A 13,773-nucleotide genomic window follows, 5' to 3' on the forward strand; every position below is an offset into this window, starting at 1 on the left:
AGCCAATAAACATAAGACCAGAGACTTAAAAATCAGTCTGAAACATGACATAATGGCAGTACAGTGACTTTTTTCTTGTAATGTCATTCTCCTAAAGACATGTCTGAAAGATCCCCATTACTGCCCTTTTGCTAACAGATGGTACACAAAAAGCCTATATTTAAACACTTATAATATATTTTGGAAAGTATTTCTAGCAGTTTCCTGACAATGATCTATTAATCTCTCAATACCTGAGGGGAACAGCAGGCAACACTTGCTATTCAGTCATACAGTCTGACAGCCAGAAGCAGCACATCTTACAGGTCATAACTTTCCAGTATGACACTCAGGTTTAAAAAACAAAACAAAAAGACTATAAAATTTTTCACTGTTACCTGAAGCATGTGAACTAATACTGTAACTGCTTTCTTGGGATCTGGATTTTTTAGGTGTGTGAACAGAAGACTCGCCAAATCCTGATAAAGAACCTGAATTCTGCTTCAACTCCAAACCAGAAAGTTCTGTCAGACTGGACGGTACTGGAAGATACAACTGCTTATTACGCACCAAAGGGCTTAATACTCTCTGGTCTCCTGTGGGGGGGACAAAACCAAACCGCAGACTTAAATTTACTCCACAATAAGTTGTATAATATCCCTGAAAATCAACCCATTCTGAACAGCTGTTGGTCTTTATTCTTTACCAGAATGAATAAAGAATTGGCATAACAACTAAACTGCTCTCCTATCCTAACCAATCACTGGTTTTACGTGATAGGCAAGCTGCAGTGTGGCAAGTAGTATTGTGTTTCAAGGCTCTTCCAGGCTTCACCATGGTTAGCAGTGGCGGTATCACTAAATATCTTGCTTTTGAAAGTCAAAAGCACACAAGCACAATAGGAAAACTATCTCTTCATGTCAGGGTTCTGAATTAGAAACTAATTTGGTCAAAATACATTAAAATGTTAAACATCCGATAAAATGTTGCAGCAGAGGGAACGTATAGCAGGGCTCTCGATAGATGTGGCTTTGTAGGTAGAAGAAAGGATGTTCTTTCATGGACAAAGCGAGGGGCAAAAAGGGATCAAAAAGGCTACCTGCACTAGGCAGTAGAAGGATGGTGGGTTCAGGACATGATGCTGCAGTAATTACATGGAATTACTGTAGCCAGTTCGGAAAAGCTGTCACTCCTACATAGTCTAATCATAATACAGTCTTTCTTTACAGTCCAGTTAATAGAGAGAGACACACAATACAAACAAATCAAACCCTACTGAGTATCACCTTGCCTTCCTGAATAGTTTTTTTCCAGATCATGCTGCAGAAGTCTATTGTGGAAAGATGACTGTTCTTTATTTATCCTGAATTCAAACTGTAACACAATATTTAAGACAAATATTAAAGTTTTCAGATGCAAGTAACATCTTTATGCATCAAACATAACCTTAGTAACAACTACAGTTCTCAAGAAACTCTGCAAAGGCTTAAAAAAAATAATTACTCCAATAAAAAGAGTATTCATCCTATTAAGACACTACCACTGGAAAGTTTCATTGCTGTAAACCAAAGTGAAAATATGGAAGTTACCAGCACATTCATCTGCAGTTGACTAAACAAGGAAAAAAAAAACCCCAACACACCCTATAAGGAGTACTGCAAGTAGAGGAGGAAAAGAGGTACAGATGGAAGCATAAGAAATCATATATATATATATATGTGTTTATGGCAGGCTATAGTACATCTCTATGGTTTTACTTTATTTAATAGGATGAAAGAAATTACCAAGAGACTAACAGATACACCAAAAATTATACTAAAAGTCAACATATTACTACTGAAAAGGCAATTCCTATCTGAAAGCATATAAATTTGTCCGTACCATACAACTGCATTACTTAATGTAACTATTAAAGAAAAGGTAATAATTACTGATTTGCTTTTATCTGTTATGGACGAGGTCTGGATAACCAGCTGAAGACCACAATTATTAACCTGCAAGTTGGAAGAAAAAGAAATGGAATATTACATTTTTCAAAGGCACATATCAATACAATAAGTTGAATTAACTTTTTTTAAAATAATAAAGGTATCTTCAACAGCAAAATCTGACAAGAAAGGAACTGGTTTACAGCAGTATTATGAAGAATACATCATAGCGCTTAGTAACACTAAATAAATTTTATTTAAAAAAAAACCCACTAGTTTTAGTTTTAAAAATACACTGTAAGTGTGACTCACGGGGATGTTATCCTCATTATGAAGAAAAAGTGTTTTCATTTAAATGTGAGGGGTTTTTTTCAAGGGCAAAACGTGCTGCTCTTTTAATTGGATTTAGATGACCAACCGTAGCACCTATCTACTAAAAAATCAGAGCGTTTTACAGAAATATTTAACCAAACGGCTCACGTGCCCGCTTCCCAGCAGCTAACTAACGGGAGGCACACCCGTCACGTAAGGGAGGCTGCCTCCCGCCCGTCACGGCGCAGCGAACACCGAGCTCCCCTCGCCCGCGCTGGCCCCGCTCCCCCCGAAGCGGCCCGGCTGCCCGCAGCGGCCCCGCCACCCGCGCAGCGCTACCCCCGCGCCAGGCCCGCCCGCAGCCGCCCTCCTCCCCGCCCTCAGCCCCGGCGCGCCCACCCGTACGCGGCCTCACAGCGCGGCGGCAGGGCGCGCCCTCAGAGGCGCCACCGCCCCGCCCCGCGCCCGCCCTACTGAGGAGCCGAGGCGCTCGGCTGGGCGCCCCGGCCCGGGCGCGGGACGGCGCAGGGATACCGGCCGTCCTGTCCCCCCACAGCGGCAGCTGAGGGGAGGAGACGGCTGCCACCCGCCACCCCCGGAGCAGCACTTACCGGGCCGGGCGCGGCCCGAGGGCCCCTGCCGGGCCGGCACTTGCTGGGCACCATGTAAACCTGCTTCTGAGCGCGGCCACAGCACCTCGCACCTCCGCGCCGGCCGCCGCCCCTGTCGGAAATCGCTCCGCCGTTACCGCGGCAACCGTCGCTTCCGGCCCGCTCCCGGCAAGCCTCGCCCGTGCCCCGCCTGCCGGCGGAGGCGGGAAGCCGTGAGGCGATGTCCCCGCTGCCCGCGCCGCGAGCGACGTCCCGCTCCTGCTGCCCGCCGAGGCGGCCTCGGGGAGCGGGCCTCGGGCAGGCGGCCTCGCCGGTGCGCGGCTCTCCGCCCGCCCGCTCCCCCAGCAGCAACAAGACGCTAACACGGTTGCATTTTTCTGAGTTCTAAATGCAAGTGACTATGTGTAAAAACCCGTGAAAAGGCGGGAAGGTGGACGTACCTTGCAGGTTCCTGTTCTGCCTCCAGAAGCTGCCTCGCAGGCGCGTACTCGTCACAAAATGGGAAAGCCCGACTGGGAGAGCTGGTGTAGCGGCGGCGTACTGAGGGACCCGCCTGGGGCTGGCCAGCGCCGCAGCCCTGCGGTACCTGCGGACCCCAAGCAGCTCTTGGAGCCCAGCAGCCCCCCAGGTTGGCACTGGGGGCTTTTAAACACACACATCGGGAACTCGGTGGCTAGAAAAGCAGCGGCATGGCTGGCTGGCTGGAAGGGCTGTGAATTGCCTCACGGTGCGTTCCCCATTCCCACCCCGGGTTTAGCGCTGCGTGTTGTCCTTTTAGTTACTGTTTGCTGAAAGGCTGACAGAAAAATAATGTAGTTGTGGCTTACTTTGTGAGAAATATAAAATATAGTTTGGGGGATTTTTATGATATGTAGACACCACTGTGCCAGTAATGAATGTGCCGTAAGAAATCTGTTAGAGGTTTGTGGGGTTATAATCCAAACTGGTTATCAGAAGCTCAGCTGAGAGATGGGTTCTCCTCTGAATAATGATGTCTGCATTATTAATTTGGTTTTAAGTTCTCCCATGGTTACAAATACTGCTTAATCTCTGCTGGTAGTTAAGCATTTTAGAACATTGCTATATTAAAAAACAAACAAACCCAAAAAAGCCCCGAAACATTAGCCTGGTAATTTCAATGGAGATCTAGTCAAGACAGTGTTTGAAATTACATCATCCTTCATCTACACAAATTCTCTCAACGTTATTAACATATTGGTAGCAGATTAGATGATAATCATAGTAGGATTCCTCAAAGAAATGAGCTGAACATGGACAAGGCCAAGGGCCGATTCTGTGGGGTGACCACCAGTAAAGCAGAAAACCAGATCTAGCGTCCTTCCCTACGAAATCAAGTTCACTTAACTTCGACAGAAGGAGTCATCATGTAAACCGAAAGGTCTCTCTCAAATGTCACTTAGGTTAGCTGGAGCACAAAAGAGTTCTTTGCTCATGTTGGTCCTGACCTTGCTCCTACCCAGGGAGGCAAACAACTCCCATGAATTCCAAGACAAAACCAGACCCACGATCATCCCCGCACATATTCTCTCCTAGAACGTGTGTTTTGTATTTCCGCTCCCATGGAAATCAACAGCGAAGCCCTACCCAAGGCTTATTACAAAATGCTGTTCCGTTAGCAGAGATTTGGTTAGTGAGGCACGGAAGCGTATTTCATAAACAGAATATTTCATTGCTTAAGGCATGTTAAAAAATAAGCCAAACCCACTGAGGCAGAGCCGCAGCCCTGTTACTTGTCCGTGCCAGCAGATCTGACTCAGGAGGACTGTTTGTCACAGGGATGAAAAGAACTGGCCCAAGTGCAGTTGCACTTTTTGTCCATCCAAACTTTTAAGAAGAAAACATTGAAGCAATACAGCGGGGTGAAAGTCAGATGAATTGTACAGACAAAACCAAGGATGCCACAAGTGAAGTGGTGACTTACAGATCCAACCTGCGTTCAGCAGTTTGGGTTCAGATAGCATCAGAAGAAAGATCTTCCCTGACTGAAGAATGAATTACTTACATGGTAAATCCAAACGGTTTAGATTCTAATCCTGAAAACACGAGTGTTAATTTCACTGCAAGAGCTGAAACTGTCCACTGAAATATAGTGCAGTAGTCTTAAGTTCAAAATAAATCAATGCATGAGTGTTTCAGAAAAGGAACTTTTATTCTACTAAGTTCTTACAGGGGAATGTTTTTATTTTGTTTAAGTACCAGGCAGAATTATAGAGGAGTGCCCTTAAAAAGGTAACACCTGTCCAACCATGTCCTTGTTCACTCGGCTTTCTTATTTCCAAATCTCATCCCTGGCATTGAAAACCACACTTACCCCAGCGTGACCCTTTGAGTTTCTTAAAACGCAACGCTCTAGTCGGGACGCAGCCCGCTGGGGCTGCGGGAGGAGATGAGACGCTGGGATCTTGCTCTTCGGTGAGGAGCCTGCTGCTTTCTTTTGGGATAAAAGCGGTCCCGAGTCAATCGTCAAGGGGAAAGGCGCTCTGACCGGCCGACTGTCCCGGGGGCTTGCAGCCCTCCTGGCGGGCCTCGCGTCGGGGGCAGCACCGCTAGAGGGGGGACCGACCCTCCCGCCGCCGGGCCGGGCCGCGCCCGGGGGAGTGGAGCTGGCAGCGCCGCCGCCTCCGCGGGAGGGGACGCGAGGCGAGGCGGGCGGGCGGGCGGCGGCTCCCAAGGCATCGCTGCTGGCGCGGCGGCGGCGGGCTGAGCCCGGCCAGCGGCACGGCGCGCTCTGCCGCCGAGCGCCATGGCCCAGCGGCAGCCGGCCACCCCCGGGAGCCCCGGGGCGGCGGAGCCCGGGGCTGGGGCCGGCGGCCCGCAGCTGGCGGCGGGGAGCGGCCCCGCGCAGATCCGAGTGGCCGCGGAGGAGGAGGAGGGCGGCGGCGGCTGCAGCGAGGAGGACTCGGGGCGGTGCGGACGCTCCAGGTGAGCCCGCCGAGGCGGCGGAGGGGTGGGGAGCGGGGCCGCCGGGGCACCGCGTAACGGTGCGGCCGCGGCTGATGCAACGCGGCGGGGAGCGGTGGGAGACGCGGGAAACGCTCCAACGGGGACAGCGGGCGGCCGCGGGGCGGGGAGCTGCCCGCGGCGGCGGGTCTCGGCCCGCGCTGCGCGTCCCCCCGGGGGAAGGGCCGGTGCCGGGGCTGCCGCAGCGGGCAGAGACTGGCTTCCCCGCAGCGGGAGAGCCGGGCTGCGGTGCCGCCGGCCCTCCCACGTCACTGCCTTTTACAGAGGGGGCTTTCGGGGTGGTGGTTGCTGCGCTTTGGTGGGCTTTTGTGTGCGTGCGTGTGGTTTGGTTTTGTTTTCCGTTTGTTTTTTACTGCGTAGAACCGTAGAGATTTCCTTCGGTAGAACTAAGCCACGGACAAGCAGGCCTGTCCTAGGGCTTTGGAAACAAGCTGACCAGACGTGAAATCAAGACCAGTTTAAATGCAGAAAAAAACTACCGCTTTATAATCAACTCCACACTGTTGTATGATGCCAATAGCGTTGTCTGTATATAATGATAAGTTGCAGGAATTATTACTGATGCCAGAAGTTGCTTTGATGCCTACCAGAATCTCTTGTAAAAGGAACATCCAGGATTTTTGTGCCAGAAAAGCGTAGAGAGAGAAGTCTTACTAGTTGTACTTCATCTTGTGTTTTGTACTAAAGCTGCAGATGCAGTAGAAACTCGGTCACACAAAGATTTAGGTACAGTAGCGTGAAATTCAGTATTCTGTTCAAAGATAGTTGTTTCTAATCAATTCTCTAACTTCATATCCTAGCACTGACTCAGAATGAACTACAACACGTTATTTTAAATTACAGAGTGGTAGCTGGGGAGGGAGAATTTTCTGCAGCTGCTGAAGTTGTCAGCTCCGCACTACAGAGTCAGGAAGTAAACATAGCTAGACACAAGGAAAATGTTTAAACTGAGTCTACGTAGTCTTTCCATAATCGTATGTGACTGTTGTATTTTTATAAATCGTATGTGTACGGTAGTCTAGTGTGTTGCATTCCAATTACTGGTTTCTTAAATTCAGAGTATTTTTTACTTTTGTGTTCTTTGACAGTGTTACTAAGAGCTTCTAGCCCTGGCCTAGGCTAGAAAAAAGGGTGGTTATTTTTTCAAGCTTTGTAACACATAATAGCTAACTCCTAAATGCTGCTGATTTAATCCTCTACAGCAGGTGCTGCTGTCTTCAGAAATGTTTGCTGGCAGTGCTGGAGTATGTTCAGTTCTTGGGGAGGTTGCCTTTTTGTAAATGGCCTCATCCTGATTCAGGAAGGGCCAGAGGCATTGCCATGGAGTGAACTATAAAAGCTCTACATCAGAAGTAGGTGAGTGGAGCTTTGCCTTTTACATTTAACCTTAGCTAAGGATTTACTTTTAGGAATGCAACATCTGATAGGAAATTATTTACTCAAAGATTTGGAAAATTGTCAGTGATGGTCTAAAGCTGCTGGGGATGCACCATTTCACTCTCCAGCTAAGCTGGCAGACAATTTAGATTTCTTTCCTCAATTTCTAGGTTTTATAACTTCAGAAATGAAAAACATTTCCTCATGGTCGAGACACTACAGTTCTTTGGGAGATCTCTGAGTGTTTGTGACATTCAGTCCTCAGCCATTTAGCTGCCAGGTGCATCAGAAATATCTTCAGACTGTTTAGAACAAAGAGGTGGTTCTCCTATGCAGAAAGTAAAGCTATTCTTGCTCAACTTTGGTTTATTTTGGATGCAGACAGACACGGGAAGAATCTGAGCTCGAAAGGTGAATGTTTTTATGGTGCTGTCGGTCTAAAATATAATGTATCACAATAGAAATTGAAATTTGGTGATAGCTGCAGCCACACGTCCCAATAGTAGGCACCCAGTATTGCATCCCCTGGTTTTTGTTAACAGACTTGCCTTTGAGTGATTGTACTGTGGGAACATCAATTTAACGCCGTGTATGCGTATTGACACAATACATTGTTCTTTTCAAGACTCAGCAAAAATTCGTCAAAAGGTTAGACTCTATCCAGACAGTTTAATAGTTTGTTTGTCAGTTTTGATATTTAAAACTCAAAATCCATTCTCTATGCAGATATATATTTAGTTTCTTGTGTGACTAATAGCCAGATGAGTCACCATGTTAAAAGGTTGTTTTTCAGTCTGTCCTGTTTTGACAAGCATATCTGTCACAAAGCTCTGAATAAAGAAATAAGTAAATGAAAGTTGTGAATAACTTCTCGGCTTTTTTTTTTTTTTTCATCAGTGTTGACTGACATTGATTTTTCAGCTGCCTTTGTAGTAGAGTTTATATGCTGGAGGTACTACCAGTTGATCATTACTATGAATTAATATGGAGCTAGTTACAAATTTCTGCATTTGCTGTAGGTGGAATTTCCATACAGCACTGGGTGAGGGCTGGTGTAAGAGCCCTAAAGGTTTTGTAAAAGCTGAGCTGTCTGCCAGATACAGAAATGGTATATAGTTTTTATTTATTCATTTTTATTTTTTTCCCCAAGCATGATGCTCCATTTTCTTTCCACCCAAACCTTCCAAATACCTGCAAATGTCTGTACTAATAAATCCTCTAAAAAACCTATAAGCTTCATCCTGAATTGAAGGTAAGCTTTTCTTAGCAGAGTGTGGATATGTAAAAATGCTGAAATGTTCTAAGTTTCTTGTGCCCACACTAGTTCTGAATTGGTAGTGAATGAAAAATGAGAAGTAGTGGGATAAGGGAATATCACGAATGAAAAATAAACAGTTAAGCTTGTTTTTTCTTGCTTCCGAAACCAGCACCCACAGCTGACCATTAAATGTTTTTTACTACCTTAATCATAACTTCATTTATTATCCTCCACTTCCGTCATTGTCAAATAACTTAAATTCCTTTTCTTGCCCTCTCACTTGTCATTCCTTTGAACTGTACCCCATTAAGTGGCTAGGGAGAGTTTAACAAGGAGACTTCTAGGGTTGTGTGAGTGAGTCTCCATGGATATCTGATGTGTCACCCTGACAGCGGAAGAACCAGAGTAAGTCAATGAATCGTTAGCCTCAAAAGTCCCAGAGAACTGCCATAGGTTGTCACACCTGGGAGCGCGTTCCCTGTGCAGAGCCCCCTGCCCGGAACAGGATCTGCAGGTGTAGGCTAGCACGCACCTAGGCCGCGCGTCCGTCTGCGCCCCGGCACGGGCGCCACGTCAGTCGGCAGTGGGACCGCAGCCCCCGGCTCCCACAAGGTGCTTCAGGAGCCTGCATCCTCCCTGCCAGCTTGCCCTTGGAGGACTCTGATGCCTGCTCCCCTGTGTGGTGATTTCGCAACCTCTGCAAAAGCCATTTAAGACAATTTTGGGAAAATGTGCAGCTCTTCCTTTTTTCTTGCGGAGGTACGTGGGGGACCAAAGCAATGCATGATTTATAGGGCCTAGGGAGCTGAGTGGATGATACATTTTTTATAACAGAAACTTTCATGATGGTCTCACAGCAAAAGCAGACTGCTAACAGCTTTCTTAAAAACATGGCTCTGGCTTAAGGTAGACTTGTGCGTTATAGTTCTTGTAGCAACGTTTACGGCTGTAGTCTGTGGGTGAACTATCTGCCTCAATGCTAGATAACAATTCAAAGAGTTGTTTGTATTTCAGCAGCAAACGTGTTGCTGTAACTGTATGTGGCAAGAAGTTTATCTCAAATCCATGGCTGCCAAATCTTTTTTGGGATAGGATGCTTGGTAGTTTGCACAGATACCTAGGCAACACGATGGGAGGGGAAGAGAAGAAATGAGAAGAACTTCTTAGCAAGCTGCGTACCTGTGCAGTATAGCTGTTCCTGTGGTACGTGTGCTCCTACTGCACCCAAGTCCTTAACATACACATGGTTTAAGCCCCTTGGTAAACCGCTAGTTAAGTTACTCTGGAAGTGACCTGTAACAAGTGCGATAGTCCGGTCAGTCCGTCTTACTGCCTGGATACTGGCTCCTGCATTCGTGCAGTGACAAGGCTTGAGAAACTGTATTGCATCAAGCTGGAATATTCATTCACTGGTATGTGACACCACTCATGAGGCACATAAGTGTCAAGCCTACACTTAATAGTTTCATACCGAAAAATAAACCACTGTCATTGGAGGAACTTTGTATAGCACCAAGCGTCTCTGCACCTGCATTTCATGCTTTGGTGTAGGATTTGAGTTGGCAGAGTGTTTTCAAGGTGCTAGTGTCTACGTCTCATTGGTATACACTGAGGTCAGCTTCTGGAACGAGCTCAGGAACTTGACTCCTTACGCTGACAGGAAAGCTTCATCCTCTGAGCTGGCCTCCTGCCTCAGGTGCATAGGGTCATACCTGTTCAGTACCTACGTAGGAAGTAAGTTGCAATCAGCATTATGGTTATGCCTTTTCATTTTGAAAGAATATTTGAATCCTCTAATAGAAGATGAAAATCTGTTAATAAAATGATTTCACTGTTTTCCAGTGGTGGGGAAAATGATGATGAGTCCGACCAGAACTGGAAACCACCAGAAAACAACCTGATCCAGAAGTTACTAGCACAGATTGAGTATTACTTCTCAGATGAGAACCTTGAGAAAGATGCCTTCCTTCTAAAGCATGTGAGAAGAAATAAGATGGGCTATGTCAGTGTTAAACTCCTCACTTCTTTTAAGAAGGTAAGCTGACTTTTTAAGACTTGAAGTGCCTTGTGTAAGCCTGATGAATCTAAAAACAGCAGGAGAGATGAGATGAAAATAACTTATTTTATAAGAGGCGGTTTTACAGTCTTTATCTGCCTCTCAGGGGTTGGTTCAGTTTTGAGGTTATGGTTAGGTACGTTCTCATCCAGAACTTTAATTGCTGACCTCGTTCATGATTGGCTAAGGAAATCACAGGCTTTTAAGCAACTCAGCTTTTAAATTATTATTCTGGGAGAGAGTAGGGTATAGTAAATGGGACACTGGATAAAATTCATTTGTAGATCAGTTACTCAGGAGTAGCTAAGTAATCCTGATAAAGCTACTTTCCTGTCTCCGAGAAGGGATAGTGAATCTGACCTTTGCAAATGTATGGAGATCCAAAAATTAAGAGAGTAGAAAGTATATGGTAACTCAAGTCACTTAAAGGTGAGATGGGCTTGATTCTTTTTTACCTTTTTTTTTTTTTTTTTAATATTAGGAACTCCTATGTACATATGTGTATGTAACTACTTTCTAAACTTACGTTAGAAACACTTTGTCAAGACTCTAAATCTGACAGTTTTGCAGAGCTATTCTGTCTAGAAGTTAAGCCACTCCCAGTCTCTTCAGACCACTTCAAACAGATTGTAACAGTAATAGATAAACTCTTAAAAACGCTCCTTGGAATGGAGAAGTTTGGGGGTTTTTTAAACTGAGATTTTTGAGGGAGGAAAAATCAGTTCAATAAAACAAAGTCCTAAACTTGGCAAAACTACCTGTTTGGCAAATTTAACAAAATAAAACCCATAGAACCTGCATTTGGTCATCGTTCAGACCTAGATACGGAATGACCGAACAGCACTTGAGCAGGCTTGAAGATAAAGTATGATTTTCAGTTTGATATATAGTGTCAGTTCCTATTTTCAGTGGATTCAACAGGACACAAGCTTTACAGGAGCTCACCAATGCACATTATAACAGGCAAACTGTTTACTTTTTCACTCAAGACTGCTACATGAAACTTAAATCCAGGTTTCTGTTTGTAGACTGGACCCTGCATCTGCCTTAGGCTTTCTGTAATTAGTTTGAGTGGGTTTGAGCAGTTGTGCAGCTTATCCTGTCTCTGTCTTGAAGGTGAAACACCTTACCCGTGACTGGAGAACCACGGCCTATGCACTGAAGTTCTCGGACATGCTTGAGCTCGATGACGACAACAGAAAGGTTAGAAGAAATACTCCAGTTCCAGTGTTTCCAAGTGAAAACCTCCCTACCAGGATGTTACTGGTGTACGATATCCACCTGGTTTCTGAGCTGCAGGCTCTTAACAAACAAAAAGAAAACGGATGCATGCAAGAAGGGGTAATGGAGCATCTCCTCAAAACCTTTGTAACTTTCGGTGTAATATCATCAGTTCGTATTCTCAAGCCTGGCAGGGATCTACCACCTGATATCAGGAGGGTCAGCAATCGGTACACCCAACTGGGAACTCAGGAATGTGCAATTATAGAATTTGAAGAAGTAGATGCTGCCATACGTGCTCATGACTTCATGTGTGCTGAAAAGAAAGAGACGGGCATGAAAGTTGTCCTAATAGGCATGAAACCTCCCAAGAAAAAAGTTGCCAAAGACAAGAACCACGATGAAGATACCAGCAAGAGCCTTAAGAAGGCTAGATCCCTTAATAAGAGAGTTGAGGAACTTCAGTTTGTTGGTGATGAATCTTCGGCAAATAGCTCTTCTGACCCAGACAGTAGTCCTACATCACCATCGTCAGGACGCAGAAGTGCCGCCACAAATACTGTCAGTAATTTGAGCCCTGTCATTCACCCAGCCAATCACTTGAGTCCTAATGTGTCACCCAGATCAAGTCCCTGGAACAGTCCATCTTCACTAAGAAAAGTCACCAAGAAGTCTCCACTGGCTGAAGGCAACAAGCTTAACCCAAGCACCAGCCCTGACGTTCCAAGGAAATGTACAGATTATTCCTCGGATAGCAGTATCACTCCTTCTGGTAGCCCCTGGGTGCAAAGAAGAAAAGCTCAAACTGTAACACAAGAAAAGAGTCCTGTCGGTAGCCCCGTGTTGGCTCAGAAAATACAAAATGCAGATGGTCTACCTGTAGGGGTGCTGCGGCTGCCTAAAGGTCCTGACGGCACTAAGGGCTTCCACAACGGATGTGAAAGGAGAAGGGCTACAAAGAACGAATAAACCATTCTTAAGTGTCTCACAAGTCACTCAACTGCTTTGGTTCAAGCCTGGTGAAAAATTATCACTTGAGTGACTAAGTCAGTATTTAATTTTAAAAGCTTTTGTATTCATACAGAGACTTTATAATGTGTATATTTGTATATTCACTTCACAGAATCAGAGAACAGTTGAGGTTGGAGGGCATCTCTGGAGATGGCGCAGTCCACCTCCTTTGCTCAGGCAGGGTCCCTTACAGCCAGTCACTTAGGGTTCTGAGTATCTGCAAGGACAGAGACTCCCCCGCCTGTCTGGGCAGCGTGTTCCTGTGTTCAACCCCCCACCACACACAGTAGAAAGTGTTTCCTTATGTTCAGGTGGAAGTTCCTGTGTTTCAGTTTGTACCCCTTTTCCTGTTCCTGGGTATCGCTGAGAAGAGCCTAGTTCTGTCCTCTTTACTCCTGCCCATCGGATCCTGGAATGCATTGATGCCATCCGCCCCTGAGCCTCCTCTTCTCCAGTCTCAACAGCCACGGCTCTCTAGGCCTCTCGCGTGAGAGGCGTGCCAGTCTTTTCATCACCCTATGCCCTACCTAACGCAGCACCCTTATCTGCATCGTGATTTTTTTAATTTATTAGTTTGAAATGCCTAAATATATAAACAGGCATATAAACCATTCATGTAACTACATTATTTGCAAAGCTACAACCCCGGAGAGCAGTGTGATTACTGACAGTTCAGGAGCTGTATTGGGGTAAGCTGTGGTACGTTACCAGCCTGATTGTAAGGAATAGAAGTCTTTCTGTGTTTGTCTCAAAAGGACCTCTGAGAAACTTGTGCTCCAGGGAGAAGTTGCTCTCTGCTTGCATACCTCTCCAAAGCCAGTACTGTTTAGCAGGACCAAAGTGTGCATTTTCACGTGATGCGAATACAAGATGGAGCATTGGAGACTGTTCTCTAGGCATTCTCTCATATTACCAGATGGAAATAAAGGAAAATATTAACTTGGTCTAGAGCTACTAAGTTGAGCTGCGCCTGAATAGACAGACCTCATCTTACCCTGTAGGACATACTTGAAATTTCCACTGCATTCAGGGAGGAAC

At 45.8% G+C, this 13,773-nt stretch overlaps 2 protein-coding genes across 4 annotated transcripts in view; one reads left to right on the top strand and one right to left on the bottom strand.

The window, feature by feature from the left end:
* LRRC49 (leucine rich repeat containing 49) overlaps positions 1 to 2,884 on the bottom strand; it is a 53,274-nt gene extending 50,390 nt beyond the window's left edge. For 2 of the 3 annotated variants that reach the window (XM_086471527.1, XM_086471526.1), the window contains exons 1-4: positions 2,831 to 2,884; positions 1,911 to 1,973; positions 1,266 to 1,353; positions 378 to 575 (exon numbers count right to left, since the gene is read on the bottom strand). In XM_086471527.1, coding sequence (XP_086327653.1) covers positions 378 to 575; positions 1,266 to 1,353; positions 1,911 to 1,973; positions 2,831 to 2,884 — 403 coding nt within the window. The remainder of the gene's footprint in view (positions 1 to 377; positions 576 to 1,265; positions 1,354 to 1,910; positions 1,974 to 2,830) is intronic. The other variant, XM_086471529.1, reaches the window with a different exon arrangement.
* A 2,710-nt stretch (positions 2,885 to 5,594) lies between these two features.
* LARP6 (La ribonucleoprotein 6, translational regulator) lies at positions 5,595 to 12,693 on the top strand. The gene is made up of 3 exons (XM_086471791.1): positions 5,595 to 5,773; positions 10,290 to 10,482; positions 11,620 to 12,693. The coding sequence occupies exons 1-3, from the start codon at positions 5,595 to 5,597 to the stop codon at positions 12,691 to 12,693; spliced, it is 1,446 nt and encodes a 481-aa protein (XP_086327917.1).
* The last annotated feature ends 1,080 nt before the right edge of the window (positions 12,694 to 13,773 follow it).

This window comes from Leptosomus discolor, chromosome 11 (genome assembly GCF_034619465.1).
Source record: "Leptosomus discolor isolate bLepDis1 chromosome 11, bLepDis1.hap2, whole genome shotgun sequence".
Taxonomy (NCBI): Eukaryota; Metazoa; Chordata; class Aves; order Leptosomiformes; family Leptosomidae; genus Leptosomus; species Leptosomus discolor.